Source organism: Heteronotia binoei, chromosome 5 (assembly GCF_032191835.1).
Source record: "Heteronotia binoei isolate CCM8104 ecotype False Entrance Well chromosome 5, APGP_CSIRO_Hbin_v1, whole genome shotgun sequence".
NCBI classification, from domain to species: Eukaryota; Metazoa; Chordata; class Lepidosauria; order Squamata; family Gekkonidae; genus Heteronotia; species Heteronotia binoei.
In genome coordinates, this window is record NC_083227.1 from 26,868,725 (window position 1) to 26,884,054 (window position 15,330).

Here is a 15,330-nt window from a genome sequence, read left to right on the forward strand (position 1 = left end):
AGTGGCTTTACTATTATTTTCTACCTTTCCGTTTAAAAAAGACTAGCCTAAGTTTAAATTGCATTTTAAAAGAACGGAAGAAAGTATAACTTCAAACCACAACCCCTCGGTTACTCAAAGGATCACCTCCATCTTTTGACTCGTCCAACAAGGTTGGATCCTCTTCTTTCTTTGCCTCCAGTTGCTAAAGACAGGGCTTTTCAGTGATGGTACCACCTACCTTATTGTCCCTTAGGTGCCGGGCCAAAGCTGTTCTTAGTCGTCTTCTTCTTCCCTCATGAACTTCCACCTCATGGAGTTTTCAAGGCAAGAGCTGGCTTGTCTTTATTTGATTGACTCAATTTGTTTTGGTAGCATTATTTAGTTTTATTTCCCTTTTAAGAAATGACCTAGGTCTTTGTCTTATTGTTTGTGTGTGCTACCTTTAGCAGGTCTGGAGAGGCAGCACATACATTTTCTTAAAACAATAAATGAATCACAGAACCTTAGGGAAGAAGGTCCCCAGAGAAGGGGCAACCAATGGAAAGGCCCTGCTTTGCTACCTATTAAGACTCAGAAACTCCAGGCACTTGAGCCAATAAAGCTATAATAAGCTTTGTATGAGAATTCTTCCCCTGAAGAGAAATAATTTCCATGTTGTTTGTGTCAGACCCAGAGTCAAGGAAAAGACAATTGAAGTTCAATATCTTTATTCCAGCTTCATGGGCATACACACACATTGTCGGAACTGACCCCTCTGTCAGTTCCCCCGACTTATAAACCTTTGCCCTGACCGTTATAATTCAAGCCAAAGCACGCCAAGCAAAAGCGGGGGGGGGGGGGGGGGGGCTTGCCTGGGTTTTTTTCTAAGTTCTTGTCACTGCAGGTGCCCACTATCAGTTCATGGTTTGCATATCTTCCAGCTCTTTGACCTTGGTTACCTAGCAACTAGCCAATTCCCAGACATGCCATCCTCCCTCCAGATAAGCAACAAGTTACAGTTATATAAAAGGCATAGAAAGCGCAGCATAGCATTAAAGCACAGCATAGCATTATACATTTGAGTACATATGACAAGAGGAACAAGATGGAGTTACTCGACATTCTGCCCCCCCCCAAGACCCCTTTCCCCCGGGTTTATTAGGATGTTTGTTTTAAAAGTCTTTAATTAAAGCTTTACAGTTGGTATCTTTAGAACTGACCCATTCGGCTTGACTTAATGGAAAGTGAGTCCATTTTATAAAATAAAACAGTTCACCACGTTTGATCTTGGCATCAAGGATTTCCTGCACTTCAAGATGAATCTGACCACGAACCAGAATCGGGAATGGTGATTTTGTCTGGGGGTGCCAAAGCGAGGGTCCAGGGTCCTTCTTCAAGTAGCTGGCATGGAAACAAGGGTGGACATGTTTTAAGATTTTTTGGCAGTTTCAGTTCAACAATTACCTTATTTATAATCCTTTTAATTGGGAAAGATCCCAAATATTTCATCCCCAATTTTTTACAGTTTTGTGCATTAGGCAAGTGTTTGGTCGAAATGTACACCTTGTCTCCCACTGCTAAGTCCCAAAGTTCAGAGTGTTCTTTATCATATTGGGTTTTGTAGGCTTCTTGCGCCCTCTGTAGTTGTTTACTAATAATCTCCCAACCTCCTGCTATCCCTTGCCACCATTCGGTAAAGTCTGCAGGGGCTGACAAGGAGGGGGCAAGTTCAGGGAACGGTTTGCTTTCATATCCATACACCGGATCCAAGAAGTAAATGGCGCTCCCGCTCCAGTGGACAAGCGGGTTGTGGTTGGCCAGCCACTTCAGGCTGAGGACGGCTTGGAACTTGGCAGCCGAGTGATAATGAACGTGCGAGGTTCCCAATGTTCCCCCACCCCCAAGGCGCACACTTCAGTCCCCGTTCTGCATGGCTCCCCCTTCATTGGGCTCCCGTCCATTTGCTCAAACACATAGGATTCTTGAAGGGGCACCATTTTAAATCCTAGTGCTTCCACCAAGCTCAGGGATAATAAGTCTTTGGAGCATCCTGAGTCCAGTAGGGCCCTGATGCAAGAAAATTGCTTCGTAACGGGGTTTACTAATGTTATGGGTACATAATACAAAGTCCCGGATAATCTCACCCGTAGTGGCACAGCTGTGGCTCTGACCTGCTATTGCACGCTCCTCACAGCAGGTCTGGGTCATTTCCCGGCAGCTGGACCCCTCTGTCCACCTTAGGGATCGCCTCTTGGAACTGCAGCACCGCTGACTTGGCCTTGGCCGTTGGGGCTCCGGCACCACCGGTTTTCTTCTTAGTCTCCAGCTTCAGGGGTATGGAGGTCCGCGGCTCCTTCGGCTTGCTGGGGCATTCGCTGGCGATGTGATTTCCCCCACATGCACTTGAAGGACAACTTTGCTTTGGCTCTCCGGTCATGCTCCTCACGCAAAAGCTGTTCAGGGGCGTGCTTGGGCAAATTGGGTCGGGGTGTCTTCTCCCAAGCTTCTTTTGGGGGGCCCCCTTGTTGCTTCTTATGGAGGGCGATCATCTTGTTGCAATCCTCTATTTCGCAAGCTGGCTGGGTCCACCTGACCAGATCTCATGGCTCCCCCAGCTTCAGGGCCTCTCCATATATGTGAGAGTTGAGGCCCCTCTTGAATTGCTGTATCCTGGCCCCTTCATCCCATCGCTGAACCTTGGAATTCAGCGCCCTGAACTTGCTGAGGTACTCTCGGACAGATCCAGCACCATGCTTCAGGTCTTGTAGAGCCGCTATCGCCTTAGTCTCCTGTAGAGGGTCTTTGAAGTGGCGTCATAGAACCTTCAGGAGGTCCGTGGCTGAGTTCAGTGCAGGGGATTGCCTCTTGAATAGAGTGACATACCACTGGGCCGTCGGGCCCCTGAGGCAGCTGCCAATGTACACTACTCGCGACTGTTCCGTCGGGAAGTTATGAGCCCAGACGCTGAGGTACCCTCATACAGTCACAATGAAGTAGGCTAGTTCCGATGGGTCTCACTTCACTTACTCAGGGGCCACCTGGCACCACCACCAGCTCGTCCAGCTCAGGTTGAGGTTGTGGCACCCAGTCGCCACCCAAGGGTTGTTCGCCTCCCGCAGGGGCTCCCCCCACAGCAGGAATCAGCGGTCTTCCCACCCCCAGGGGCTGGTTGCAGGGGGGTTGCAGCTGCGATCCGCTCCCCCATCACTTGCACTTGCCAGGCATCTCTTGGATCATCAGGTCCTGCATCTCTTGGATCATGAAGGTGTGCATGGCTTGCATTTCCTCCTGGAGCTGGGTGCTTTGAGTGGCTAAAGCTTCTTGCATCCACTCCACAGTTGTGTCCCCCGGACTTTTGTCGCCCTGGAACCCCTACGGGTGGTAGGAGCATTGCAGCCCCGAAAAAGCTGGAGGAGATGCAAACCAGCGGTGTCACTGGGGCGGGGCCAAGGGGGCCATCGGCCCTCCCCCAGAGCATTCTCATTGGCCCCCCTCTCCGCCTTGCGCAAGCGTCGACGGCCGCCTCTAGTTGCTGCCCGCCCGGAGCCCGCGCCTGGAGCAGTGAGTCACCCATGGAGTCGGAGGAGAGGGGGATGGCGCTGGGACGCGGCTGAGTCAAGGCCTGACGCATGGTGGTTGGCTGGTGGGCGGCTCTTCCCGGGTGCTGGTGGGCCTGTGAAGGGAAGGGGGCTTCGCGGCGTCTACCGACCAGGGCACATCCGCCCACTCTGCCCCAGGTGCGGGCTCCGGGCGGGCAGCAACTAGAGGCGGCCGTCGACGCTTGCGCAAGGCGGAGAGGGCGCAGCTCCCTCCAAAACACGGGCGGGGAGGGAGAGGGGCTTCCTGCCTTTCCACGCTTTTGCGCAGCCAGCAGGGCGCACTTGGCCCCAGGGTGCAACCCACCCTAGTGACGCCTCTGATGCAAACCATCACCTGAGAACTTAGAAAAAACCCCGCGCAAACCCCCCGCTTTTGCTTGGCGCGCTTTGGCTTGAATTATAACGGTCAGGGCAAAGGTTTATAAGTTGGGGGAACTGACAGAGAGGTCAGTTCTGACAACGCATGTGTATGCCCATGAAGCTGGAATAAAGATCTTGAACTTCAATTGTCTTTTCCTTGATTCTGGGTCTGACATTTTGTCGGAACTCACTTATCACCCTGACATAGCCTAACCCCAGGCTCATGATGGCTGGTGAACAGGACCAGGCTACGGGGATTACTAAAATGAACGGTGAGGAAGAACCCAAGCCTGAAGGGCCGCGCGTCATCCCAGTCACCGTGACGGTGCGGAGGAAAGATTGGGGCTCCATGGATTTCCGGGAGAGTATTATCTTCCTTTTGTGTGACAGTTTGCTTTGCAAGGCTTGCTCAATCGTTAAAGAGCAAAACCTCTATTTTCTCTATCTGGCCCATACCTTTTATGAAGATCTACTTCATAAAAAGCTGCCTTTCCCCTGACAGCTGCAAACATCTGCAAAAGGGTAAACTTATCCTTTAAAAAATGCAACAATACACAGAGGGAAAGAAATTTATTATCAGTACAGTTAGCATAACATAACTATCAACAAACGAGAGGTGTTCCTATAAAAACAGCAAGAAAATGCCACCCTGGTTTCCAGTGTAAGCAACTGACAGAAAATGTTGTGATTTAGGTTTCCCCCAAAGTAATCTTTAGTGTTCCCTGGATAATTAGCTCTGGTTTCTAATAGTAGCTTTTGTTACAACCAGAGCATTTTTCTGCTGCTTTTCTGTCAGGCAATTGATCATTTGCTTCCAGAAAAAGCTTCAGCCCAGGTGGATTTCGATGAAGCCAAGCCTCATGGCTCTACCTCTTTCTGCATTTCCCCATGCCAACACAATGCTCAGTTTCCCTCAGCGTGATTCCTTTGATGCAGTGTGAGGTTGGTTTTTTTGCTGAAGCTCTTCCCACACTCGGTGCAGTTGTAGGGTTTTTCCCCTGTGTGAGTTCGCTTGTGGGAAATGAGGCTAGAGCTCTGGCTGAAGCCCTTCCCACACAGAAAACATTTGTAGGGTTTCTCCCCAGTGTGGATCCTCGTGTGCTTAATCAGGGTCGAGTGGTTGCAGAAGCTCTTGCCGCAGCTCAAGCATTTGAAGAGTCTCTCCCCTGTGTGGATTCTCCGATGAGATGTCAGGTTTGAACTCCAAGTGAAGCTCTTCCCACATTCCGGGCATGTGTACGGCTTCTCCCCGGTGTGGATTCTCTGGTGCGACGTCAAGTTTGTGTTCTTGCTGAAGGCCTTCCCGCACTCCAGGCACTTGTAGGGCTTCTCTCCGGTGTGGATCCTCTGATGAGAAATAAGGTGAGAGCCCTGACTGAAGCTCTTCCCACACTGGGCGCATTGGTACGGTTTCTCCCCTTTGTGGATTCTCTTGTGCTTGATCAGATCCGATTGGCTGCAAAACCGCTTGCTGCAGACCGGGTCCGAGCAGCCGTAAGGCTTCTCCCCTGTGTGGATCCGCAGGTGTGAGGTTAGGTTTGTGCTCCGGCTGAAGGTCTTCCCGCACTCGGGGCAGTGGTACGGCTTCAGCTCCGCTTGGCACTCGAGAAGGTTCCCGGTCTCAGTGAAGCCGTCCTCAAACTCAAAGCTTCGAGAGGGTGGCTCACCCACGTCGATTCTCCAATGGAGGCTGAGATACTTGCTCCTCCCCTTTTCAGTTGATGGATCCAGCCAACCAGGAATCTCATTCAAATCCTCCCCCTGGCAAGGACTGGATGGATCCCTCCTCTGTTCTGTATGGCTCTCCTCCTGCCTCTTGGGTCTGCCTCGGTTCCAAAGGTTCTCCTTGGATGCTTTGTGGTTGACTTTTTCCAACCGTCTCCCAGGCACTTCTCCCTTATTCTCACTCTTCCAGACATCACCTGCTGGAACAAAGAGAGAAATCCAAACAAAACATAAGAGAGAAGCTTTTCAGTCAATCCCAGCAGGCATGTGTGTCCATCCATCAGAAACTTCGTCTCCCAGTTCTGACTGAGGGCTGATCATAAATTTACACGGAGGCAGTTTGTAAAACGCAAAAGAGGAAAAAAAGTTTACCTGGAGACTGAAGGAGGGTCTCCCTGAACAAAAACATATGACAATCTTAAATACCCTTTAAGTAAAACTTTGACCGATTTCACACTAGCTTTATGCTGCTCTTACACTCCTCTTCTCCATGGGGCTTCCATCAGATTTCACACTACCTGCCCTGGAGCTGCAACTAGCTTTGCCTTTTTTGCGCGGCAAACAGAAACTGGTTTATAGAGGATCTTGTTTGCTGTACAAAAGAGACGGAGCAAGTTACAGCCCCAGGGCAGATAGTGTGAAATCCGAGGAAGCCCCACAGAAGAAATGCCTGTGTGGAATCCCTCAGCACTCCATTTGTTGTTTGTCACTGAAACTGGGGCACTTTTTCAACAGTGGAGTGTTGAGGGATTCCACACTGGTATTTCTTCTGTGGGGCTGTGGTTCAGTGGGCAGATGTTTGACATGCAGGAAGTTCATGCCCCATCTCTGCTGCATGGCAATAGCGCAGTCAATGCACTGGTTCTGTGCAGCAGTCCTTGCAAAGAGCCTGCGCCCCAATTTTTGAATGAGAGGGATTCTCTGGTTTGATCTAATGTGCTGTTTGTGCCAATGGCAGTAGCATGGTGGCACTGGTTCTGCTCAGGGACATGGCACTGCCTGTGGGGGAGAGGCCTCTGCAGATCTGGGGGCTCTCCCTCAAACCCTCTGCTCCCCAAAGTCAGTTTTCCCACTGTTATTAGTGAGAAAACTGACTGATTGCTTCCCCCCCAACCACTGGGAGAAATGGGCCTTTTTGGGTGCCCCTAGAATGGGAACCCCTGGTCCAAGCTTTTTGAAACTTGGGGGCTATGTAGGTGAAAGGCCCTTGCAGCTGCCCTGCAAAATTGGGGCCTCTACCTCAAACCCCTGCCTCCCCAGCCACACTTCATTATACCCTATTTTGCCATTGACTTCAATGGCCCATGGGGAATACTGGAAAGATAGGGGCACCCTCTTTGGGTGCCCACAGAACTGGACCCCTCGGTCCAATCTTTTTGAAACTTGGGGGTTCTGTAGGAGAGAGTCCCCTGAAGCGTCTCAGAAAATCTCAAAACCCCTGCCCCCCTAGCTGCACTTAATTATACCCTATTTTGCAATTGATTTCAATGGCCCATAGAGTATAATGGGGCCGAATGGCGGCATTTCGCAACTGCGGTATACGGCTCCCGAATCAGATCAGAGAATCTGATTTGGCCCTACACTGCTTTAAAACAGCCGAATCAGCTGTTTTTCGGGGGTCTATTCGGTTTGACTGAACCGAATGCACACCCCTAGTCGTTAGCAGAGCTTAGGACTACAGTACTGCAGCTTTAACACTCTGTGCCACGGGGCTCTCTACTGAGCTATAGACCCCTCACTAAATTAGTTAAATTTTTACTGAGTTAACCCTGGGTCTAACCTCATCTTTTCAACTGGAAATGCTGGGGAACAAACTTGGGACGTTCTGCATGCCAAGCAGACGCTCCACCACTGAGCTATAGACCCCTCACTAAATGAGTCAACTATTTATTGAGTTAATCCTGGGTCTACCTCATCCTTTCAACTGGAGACACTGGGGATTGAACCTGGGACCTTCTGCATGCCAAGCAGAAGCTCTGCTACTAAGCCATGGCTCCCCCATAAAGTCAACTGCCACCCCAGGGCTGTATCAAAAGATCCAGAACAGTCAGCAACCCAACAGTAGACCAGATTCCTCCCCATTGAAATAGTCCTCTCAACTGCGTAAGATACTTTATGAGTCATCTGTTAACATCAAACGAGCTTTCCACGCTTATGACACATGTACACAACTCACCACTCTGTCCCTGGCCCATCCCATTGGTGGTGTCAATTTTCGGAGACTCAGACATTCACAGGCTATCTCTGTATGATTTGAACTGCTCCTGAACTCCTCTGCTCCCACCATCCCCAGTGGGTTCCTGGCTGGATTATAAACTCTGAATAGCAACGGAAGAATCTCTCACATTTTATTCCCTCTCCCAAAACACTAGAACTAGGGAGCATCCAATGAAACTAATGGGCAGTAGGTTCAGGATGGACAAAAGGAAATACTGCTTTACACAGAGAATGATGAAAATGTGGAATGCGCTGCCAGAGGATGGAGTGATGGCCACAGGAATAGGTGGCTTGAAAAGGGGATTAGATAGATTCATGGAGGAGAAGTCTATCAATGGCTACTAGCCATTGTGGCTGAAGGAAATCTCCACATGTAGAGGCACGGATCCTCTGAATCTCAGAGCCAGGAGGCAACATCAGGGGAAGGCTTTGGCCTCTATGTCCTATTGTTGGCTATTCAGAGGAACTGGTTGGCCAATATGTGAGAGAGGATGCTGGATTAGATGGACCACTGGTCTGATCCAGCAGAGCTCTTCTGATGTTCTAATGAAGGCCTCAGACTCTATGCCCTGTTGCTGGACCTCCAGAGGAACCAGTTGGCCACTGTGTGAGACAGGATGCTGGACTAGATGGACCACTGGTCTGATCCAGCAGGGTTCTCCTGATGTTCTTATGAAGGCCTTGGCTTCTGTGCCCTGTTGTTGGCCCTCCAGAGAAACTGGTTGGCCACTGTGTGAGACAGGAGGCTGGACTAGATGGACCACTGGTCTGATCCAGCAGGGCTCTTCTAATAACTTATGTTGCCATGTACCTGTGAAGGTCTTTGAAATTTCTCATGAGGACACCAGCACACTGGCTGATGCTTTTCTCTTAAACACAGTAGAAGTTTCATTTCTTACCAGAATCAATCCCTGTCCGGACTATGATCTCAGGGGGATCCAGGTTATGACCCCAGCAGGGAATGGATTCCTCCACTTCTTCTACTGGGATGGCCTCCTGCTGACAACGCAGTCTTTCCTGACTTCCCGAGGCATCTTGCTGCCAACAACAGCTGTCATCTTCTACTTTCCACAATGACATTCCATGAGGTTTTGCCGCTTCTGACCCTCCTGGGCCTTCTTGATCGATGGTGTCCTCTATGGTAATCCACTCTTGGGCTGCCGGATATATGAGAACCCACAACTTTATTTTCTAGATTATTACAAAACAGGAAACTGGAGATGATCAAAGTGTCAGAGAAAAAGGTAACAGAAAGTAAGTTAAAACCCAAATAATGCCCATCCACTACACCAGTGGTGGCCAAACTTGATTAACGTAAGAGCCACACAGAACAAACATCAGGTGTCTGAGAGCTGCAAGGAAGGAAGGAAAGCAAATAGATTGGGGGAGAGGTGGAAAGAAAGCAACTTTAACTTTAAATGCCTTTTCCAAGCCACCAGCTGGCTTGACTTGGAGAACTGATTTAGACAAATGCTTTCTCCAAGCTGGCTAGCAAGGCAGTGGGGGCTTTGAGAGCCGTACATGTGTGAAAGAGCCACGCGTGGCTCCCGAGCCACAGTTTGGCCATCCCTGCACTCCATGTACACCAGCTCCTAGTTGCTAGTGTCACAGATTGTTCTTTAATGTTCCATATAAGAATGAGAATGCTTTCCTCCTGCAAGTGCAAAAGGGGGTTTTTGACTGGTGATTTTCATGTATTTCCTATTTATTGATTTAGCATCTACGTTTTAACTGTGAAATAGTACAAAAGAGAGATTAAACTCTGGAGTTTGCAGCCAGAGGTTGTAGTGATGGCCACAGGAATAGGGGATTAGACAAACTCATGGAGGACAGGTCTCTCAGTGGCTACTAGTCAGGAGGACTAACCTCTGAATACCAGAGCCAGGAGGCAACATCAAGGGAAGGCCTCAGCAGAGTTCTTCTTATGTTCTTATGAAGGCCTCAGCCTCTGTGCCCAGCTGCTGGCCCTCCAGAGGAAAAGGCTGACCACTGTGGAAGACAGGATGTGGGACTAAATGGACCACTAGTCTGATCCAGCAGGGTTCCTGAGCATATGTGCCAATATATCGCATTGTACAGGATTGCTGGTACCAGCCTGGGGTCTGGAGTTGGTCTGGACAAAGACTTTTTTCAATGAATAAATGAAAACCAAAAACCATAAGAGCTAAAAGAAAGGCCAAAGAAAAAAGCCAATCTAACATCATGAAGGGATGAAATGTTTTGTTGATTTAGTCTATTTTTAGAACCGAATGTGTTAATAAAAATGCTTAGAATGGAAGCAGAAACTCTCTAATAGTATTGTGTACTATACCCTGAATGAACCTATGATGTTACTGAAGTGTACATTTGGCTAGGAGTTAATGATCTGGTCAGGGCTTTCTCTGTAGAAAAAGCCTAGCAGGAACTCATTTGCATATTAGACCACACACCCCTGGTACCAAGCCAGCCGGAACTGCATTCCTGTGTGTTCCTGCTCCCAAAAAAACCCTGGATCTGGTATAGCAAAGCTAACAAAACACCTAGGGTTTCTTAAGTGTATGCCTATACCTGAATCAGGCCTGACCAGAGTCGTGGGCACTCAATGAAATTATTGAGAAGTAAGCTTAAAATATGTTGTTGAAGGCTTTCATGGCCAGAGCCATTGGTTGTTGTAATTTTCTGGGCTGTGCGGCCGTGGTCTCACAATGCCAAGACCATGGCCACACAGCCCAGAAAATCCAGAACAACCCAAAGCTTAAAATAGATAAAATGAAGTCCTTTTCCACCCAAAGAGTAACTAACACGTGGAATTCACTGCTGCAGGAAGTAGTGGCAGCTACAAGCATAGAAAACTTCAAGAGGGGATTGGAAGTACATCTAAAACAGAGGTCCATGAGTGGCTATTAGCCACAAGGTAAATTCAGAAAATATACAGCCCCGTGGTGCAGAGTGGAAAAGCTGCAGTACTGCAGTGAGAGCCCTCTGCTCACGACCTGAGTTCGATCCCAGCGGAAGCTGGTTCAGGTAGCCGGCTCCATGTTGACTCAGCCTTCCATCCTTCCGAGGTCGGTGAAATGAGTACCCAGCTTGCTGGGAGGAAAGTGTAGATGACTGGGGAAGGCAATGGAAAACCACCCCATAAAAAGTCTGCCGTAAAAACGTGAAAGCAACATCACATCCAGAGTCAGAAGCTACTGGTACTTGCACAGGGGACTACCTTTACCTTTAAATTTGGAACACTTTGTCTGGGGCAGTGATGTTCTTTATTCCTGGTGAGCCACAGTGGGAAGGCTTCTGGAGTTCTGGCCCCATTGGTGGACCTCCTGATGGCCCCTGGGTTTTGACCACTGTGTGATGCAGAGTGTTGGGCTGAATGGGCCACTGACCTGATCCAAGATGGCTTCTCTTATGTTCTTATCCAGATCAGTACTCCCCTTCTTCCTTCATACGTAAAAGCTCCAGAGCTTGTAAGCAGAAAAGATTTACAGAGTATACACTTTTGAGAGTCAAAGTTCTCTTTGTCAGATATCTGACAAAAGGAACTTTGGGCTCTCAAAAGCTTATAACCACCAAACTTGAATTTAACTGCTTCCCCTGCAGACCAACAGGGCTGACATCTGAAATCGTAAGTGCAGAGAATCTCCATATGAACCTGCCTTGTACTGAATCAGACTCTCATTCCATCAAAGTCAGTATTGTCTACACAGTCTGGCAGTGGCTCTCCAGGGTCTCAAGCTGAGGTTTTTCGCTCCTATTTGCCTGGACCCTTTTTAGTTGGAGATGCCGGGGATTGAACCTGCGACCTTCTGCTTACCAAGCAGATGCTCACCATCCAGGGAGGGATGGTGGCTCAGTGGTAGAGCATCTGCTTGGTAAGCAGAAGGTCCCAGGTTCAATCCCCGGCATCTCCAACTAAAAAAGGGTCCAGGCAAATAGGTGTGAAAAACCTCAGCTTGGGACTCTGGAGAGCCGCTGCCAGTCTGATTAGACAATACTGACTTTGATGGACCGAGGGTCTGATTCAGTACAAGGCAGTTTCATATGTTCATATGTTCACTGAGCCTCTGTCCCTCCAGAGCTCCCTAGAGAAAAATGCCTGGTGGGGTGCAGCTCGGATGGAGCTTCAGAGCATCCAAGCAAAAAAGAAAAGAAAAGAGGCCTTCTACCTTACCTGACGCGTTACGAGCCCCGTCATCTTCCTCCTTGGTTTCTCTGGCCAACCGACACTCTGAAGTCTGGCTTGTCTTGGAGAAAGCCACAGCCGCTTCTTCCAGCACCGTCTGCCAGAAATCAGAATTTTCAGAAGTAAAGATCTTTGAGAAACATTTAAAATAAAAAAAAACTGCCACCCTGAGTCTCTTGAAGGAAAAGTAGGTGGGGGGGGGGGGAGAAGCCAAATTGAGAAATGAAAATACTCCATAGGTCATGGCTTTTTTTGTAGCAGGGACTCCTTTACATAATAGGCCACACACCCCTTATGTAGTCAATCCTCCAAGAACTTACAAGGCTCTTAGTACTAACTGTAAGCTCCAGGAGGATTGGCTACATCAGTAGGGGTGTGTTCTAATATGCAAAGGAGTTCTTGCTACAAAAAAAGCCCTGCTGAGGGTATTCCAATATTAAGGTATCTCTGTCAGGGTCAGGCTGGGGAAAAGGCTATCTGTCTGCCAGCCCTGCTTAGAGGTGCAACCTCTTTGGAAGCCAGGTGGATGGCCAATGCAGGCAGGGCCTTCTCTGCTGTGACCTCTTGTAATGGATTTTGGCCACTGTGTGACACAAGAGTATTGGACTGGATGGGCCATTGGCCTGATCCAACATGGCTTCTCTTATGTTCTTAACTCTGTCCCTCACTTAACAGCACAAGGAATGGGTCTCACCTGGTCTTCTTGTCCCTGGGCATCTTGCTGCCTCTGCATGAAGTCCTCAGCCAGGGCCACTGCTTGTGAGCAGGTCTCGGGGCCATGTTCTCTCACCCAGCTCTGGACCTCTGGTGGAAGGATGCTGAGGAATTGCTCCAGGATTACAACCTCCAGGATCTGCTCCTTGGAGTGTTTCTCCGCTCTCAGCCACCCATGGCAAAATTCTTGGAGGCGGCTGTAAGCCCCTCTAGGGCCATCTGTCTCCTGGTAGCAGAAGCGCCTGAAATGCTGACGCATCCTCTCTCTCCTCATGGAGTCCCCTTGCAAAATGGCCACCTTCACCTTCCCATAGTCCTCTCTGTCTCTGGCTTCCAGCTTGCCGAAGACCTGCTTGGCTTCTCCACTGAGGGCTGGCAGGAGCTGGGCCACCCACTCATCCTTGGGCCAATGGCAAGCTTCCGCCACTTGCTCAAAGGAGGCCAGGAAGGCCTTGGCATCATCCCATGGGGCAGCAGGCTGCTCTGCCAGTGGTGGAACCCCCGACACCAAATGAGGGTGCTCCACAGTCCTCAGGAACTCTTGCCACTGGGCTTCCCAGCGCAAGGGCAACCCTTCCTCTGGTTCCTCCTTCACCCGATACAGAATCGCCCTACTAAGGGATCCTGTGGTACTTTTCGGAGGCATTTCACCAGCAGGTTTACTTCCTCCGCCCTGGTCCATCCTGGGTTTGTGACCCTGCGGGACACGAACCACTTTCCCTGCTCTGGCTGATACCTCCCAATGGGAAGTTTCTTGCGACTCCATTTTCATTCTTGGGTAAGCTCCTTAAGGTGGATGCAGAGGATAGAAAACTTACAAATACCAGCAATCCTGACAGGTAGCTCTTGCCTGAGGGGAGAAAGAGGGCAACAAGTCAGTGATAGAACTTTCAGCGATCAACACTTTTTAAATCTGTTGGTTCTAGGGAAGCACATGCAAATTTAATTCCATTTTGGACACTAGTGGCTATCAGTGCCCATCAGTGGCTATTAGCCACAGCGTATTGTTGGAACTTTCTGCCTGGGGCAGTGATGCCCTGTATTCTTGGTGCTTGGGAGGGGCAAGTGTGAGGGCTTCTAGTGTCCTGGCCCTACTGATGGACCTTCTGATGGCGCCTGCTTTTTTTGGCCACTGTGTGACAGAGGGTTGGACTGGATGAGCCATTGGCCTGATCCAACATGGCTTCTCTTATGTTCTTATGACACCCCTGAGTCTGCTTGCTGGGGAGAGCAGGATATAACTTGAATAAACATAACTTAACATTTTATATTTAATGTCCCAGTCAAAGCATTACACATTCAAGCGGTCACAGAAGGAACCAAAGTTTTGCACTGTCAAGTCACAGCTGACTTCAAGGCAAGAGAAGTACAGAGGTGGTTTGCCATTGCCTGACTCTGCATAGCCACCCTGATAGTTCCCCTTATCCAAGTACTAACCAGGGCCGACCCCGCTTAGCTTCTAAAATCTGACATGATCAGGCTAGCCTGCGCTATTCAGCTCAGGGCACCAAATCAGCCAGTAATGCATAAGAAACAGCAAAATGGTCACTCCAAGAAACCCATGATCCCACATACAACCACCTGATCCTGTGCCATGAATCACCCAAATTCACATGCTAGAAGAAGAAGAAGATATTGGATTTATATCCCGCCCTCCACTCCGAAGAGTCTCAGAGCGGCTCACAATCTCCTTTAGCTTCCTCCCCCACAACAGACACCCTGTGAGGTGGGTGGGGCTGGAGAGGGCTCTCACAGCAGCTGCCCTTTCAAGGACAACCTCTGCCAGAGCTATGGCTGACCCAAGGCCATGCTAGCAGGTGCAAGTGGAGGAGTGGGGAATCAAACCCGGTTCTCCCAGATAAGAGTCCGCACACTTAACCACTACACCAAACCGGCTCTCCATGCTACCAGATGAGATTATCAAATGCCACCAGAAGTCCCTCAGAGACAGCGTGGATTGTAAAAGAAGAAAATATTGGATTTACACCCCACCCTTCACTCCAAATCTCGAGTCTCAGAGTGGCTTATAATCTCCTTTGCCTTCTTCCCCCCCACAGACACCCTGTGAGGTGGGTGGGACTGAGAGGGCTCTCACAGCAGCTGCCCTTTCAAGGACAACCTCTGCCAGAGCGATGGCTGACCCAAGGTTATTTCAGCAGCTGCTAGTGGAGGAGTGGGGAATCAAACTCGGTTCTCCCAGATAAAAGTCTACACACTTAACCACTATACCAAACCAGTTCTACACCAAACTGAGTGTCAGTATATAATCAACATGTGGAATTCACTGCCACAGGAAGTGGTGGCAGCTACAAGCATAGACAGCTTCAAGAAGGGATTGGAGAAATATCTGAAGCCAAAGTCCATGAGTGGCTGTAAGCCACAAGATATAGATGGAACTCTCTGTCTGGGGCAATGATGCTCTGTATGCTTGGTGCCTGCGGGGGTGGGGGGCAAGACTGGGAGGGCTTCTAGAGTTCTGGCCCCACTGGTGGACCTCCTGATGGCACCTGGGTTTTTTTGCCATGTTAGTTCGATGGGCAGCTTTGGCCCACTCACACCCTCTTAGCCTCACCTACCTCACAGGGTTGTTGT

The 15,330-nt window shown here is 49.4% G+C and overlaps 1 protein-coding gene across 1 annotated transcript in view; it reads right to left on the reverse strand.

Moving 5' to 3' along the window:
- LOC132571881 (zinc finger protein 850-like) overlaps positions 1 to 15,330 on the reverse strand; it is a 49,473-nt gene that overhangs the window by 13,363 nt on the left and 20,780 nt on the right. Inside the window, exons 6-9 of the mRNA XM_060238673.1 lie at positions 12,719 to 13,524; positions 12,013 to 12,121; positions 8,762 to 9,019; positions 4,877 to 5,845 (exon numbers count right to left, since the gene is read on the reverse strand). Coding sequence (XP_060094656.1) covers positions 4,877 to 5,845; positions 8,762 to 9,019; positions 12,013 to 12,121; positions 12,719 to 13,524 — 2,142 coding nt within the window. The remainder of the gene's footprint in view (positions 1 to 4,876; positions 5,846 to 8,761; positions 9,020 to 12,012; positions 12,122 to 12,718; positions 13,525 to 15,330) is intronic.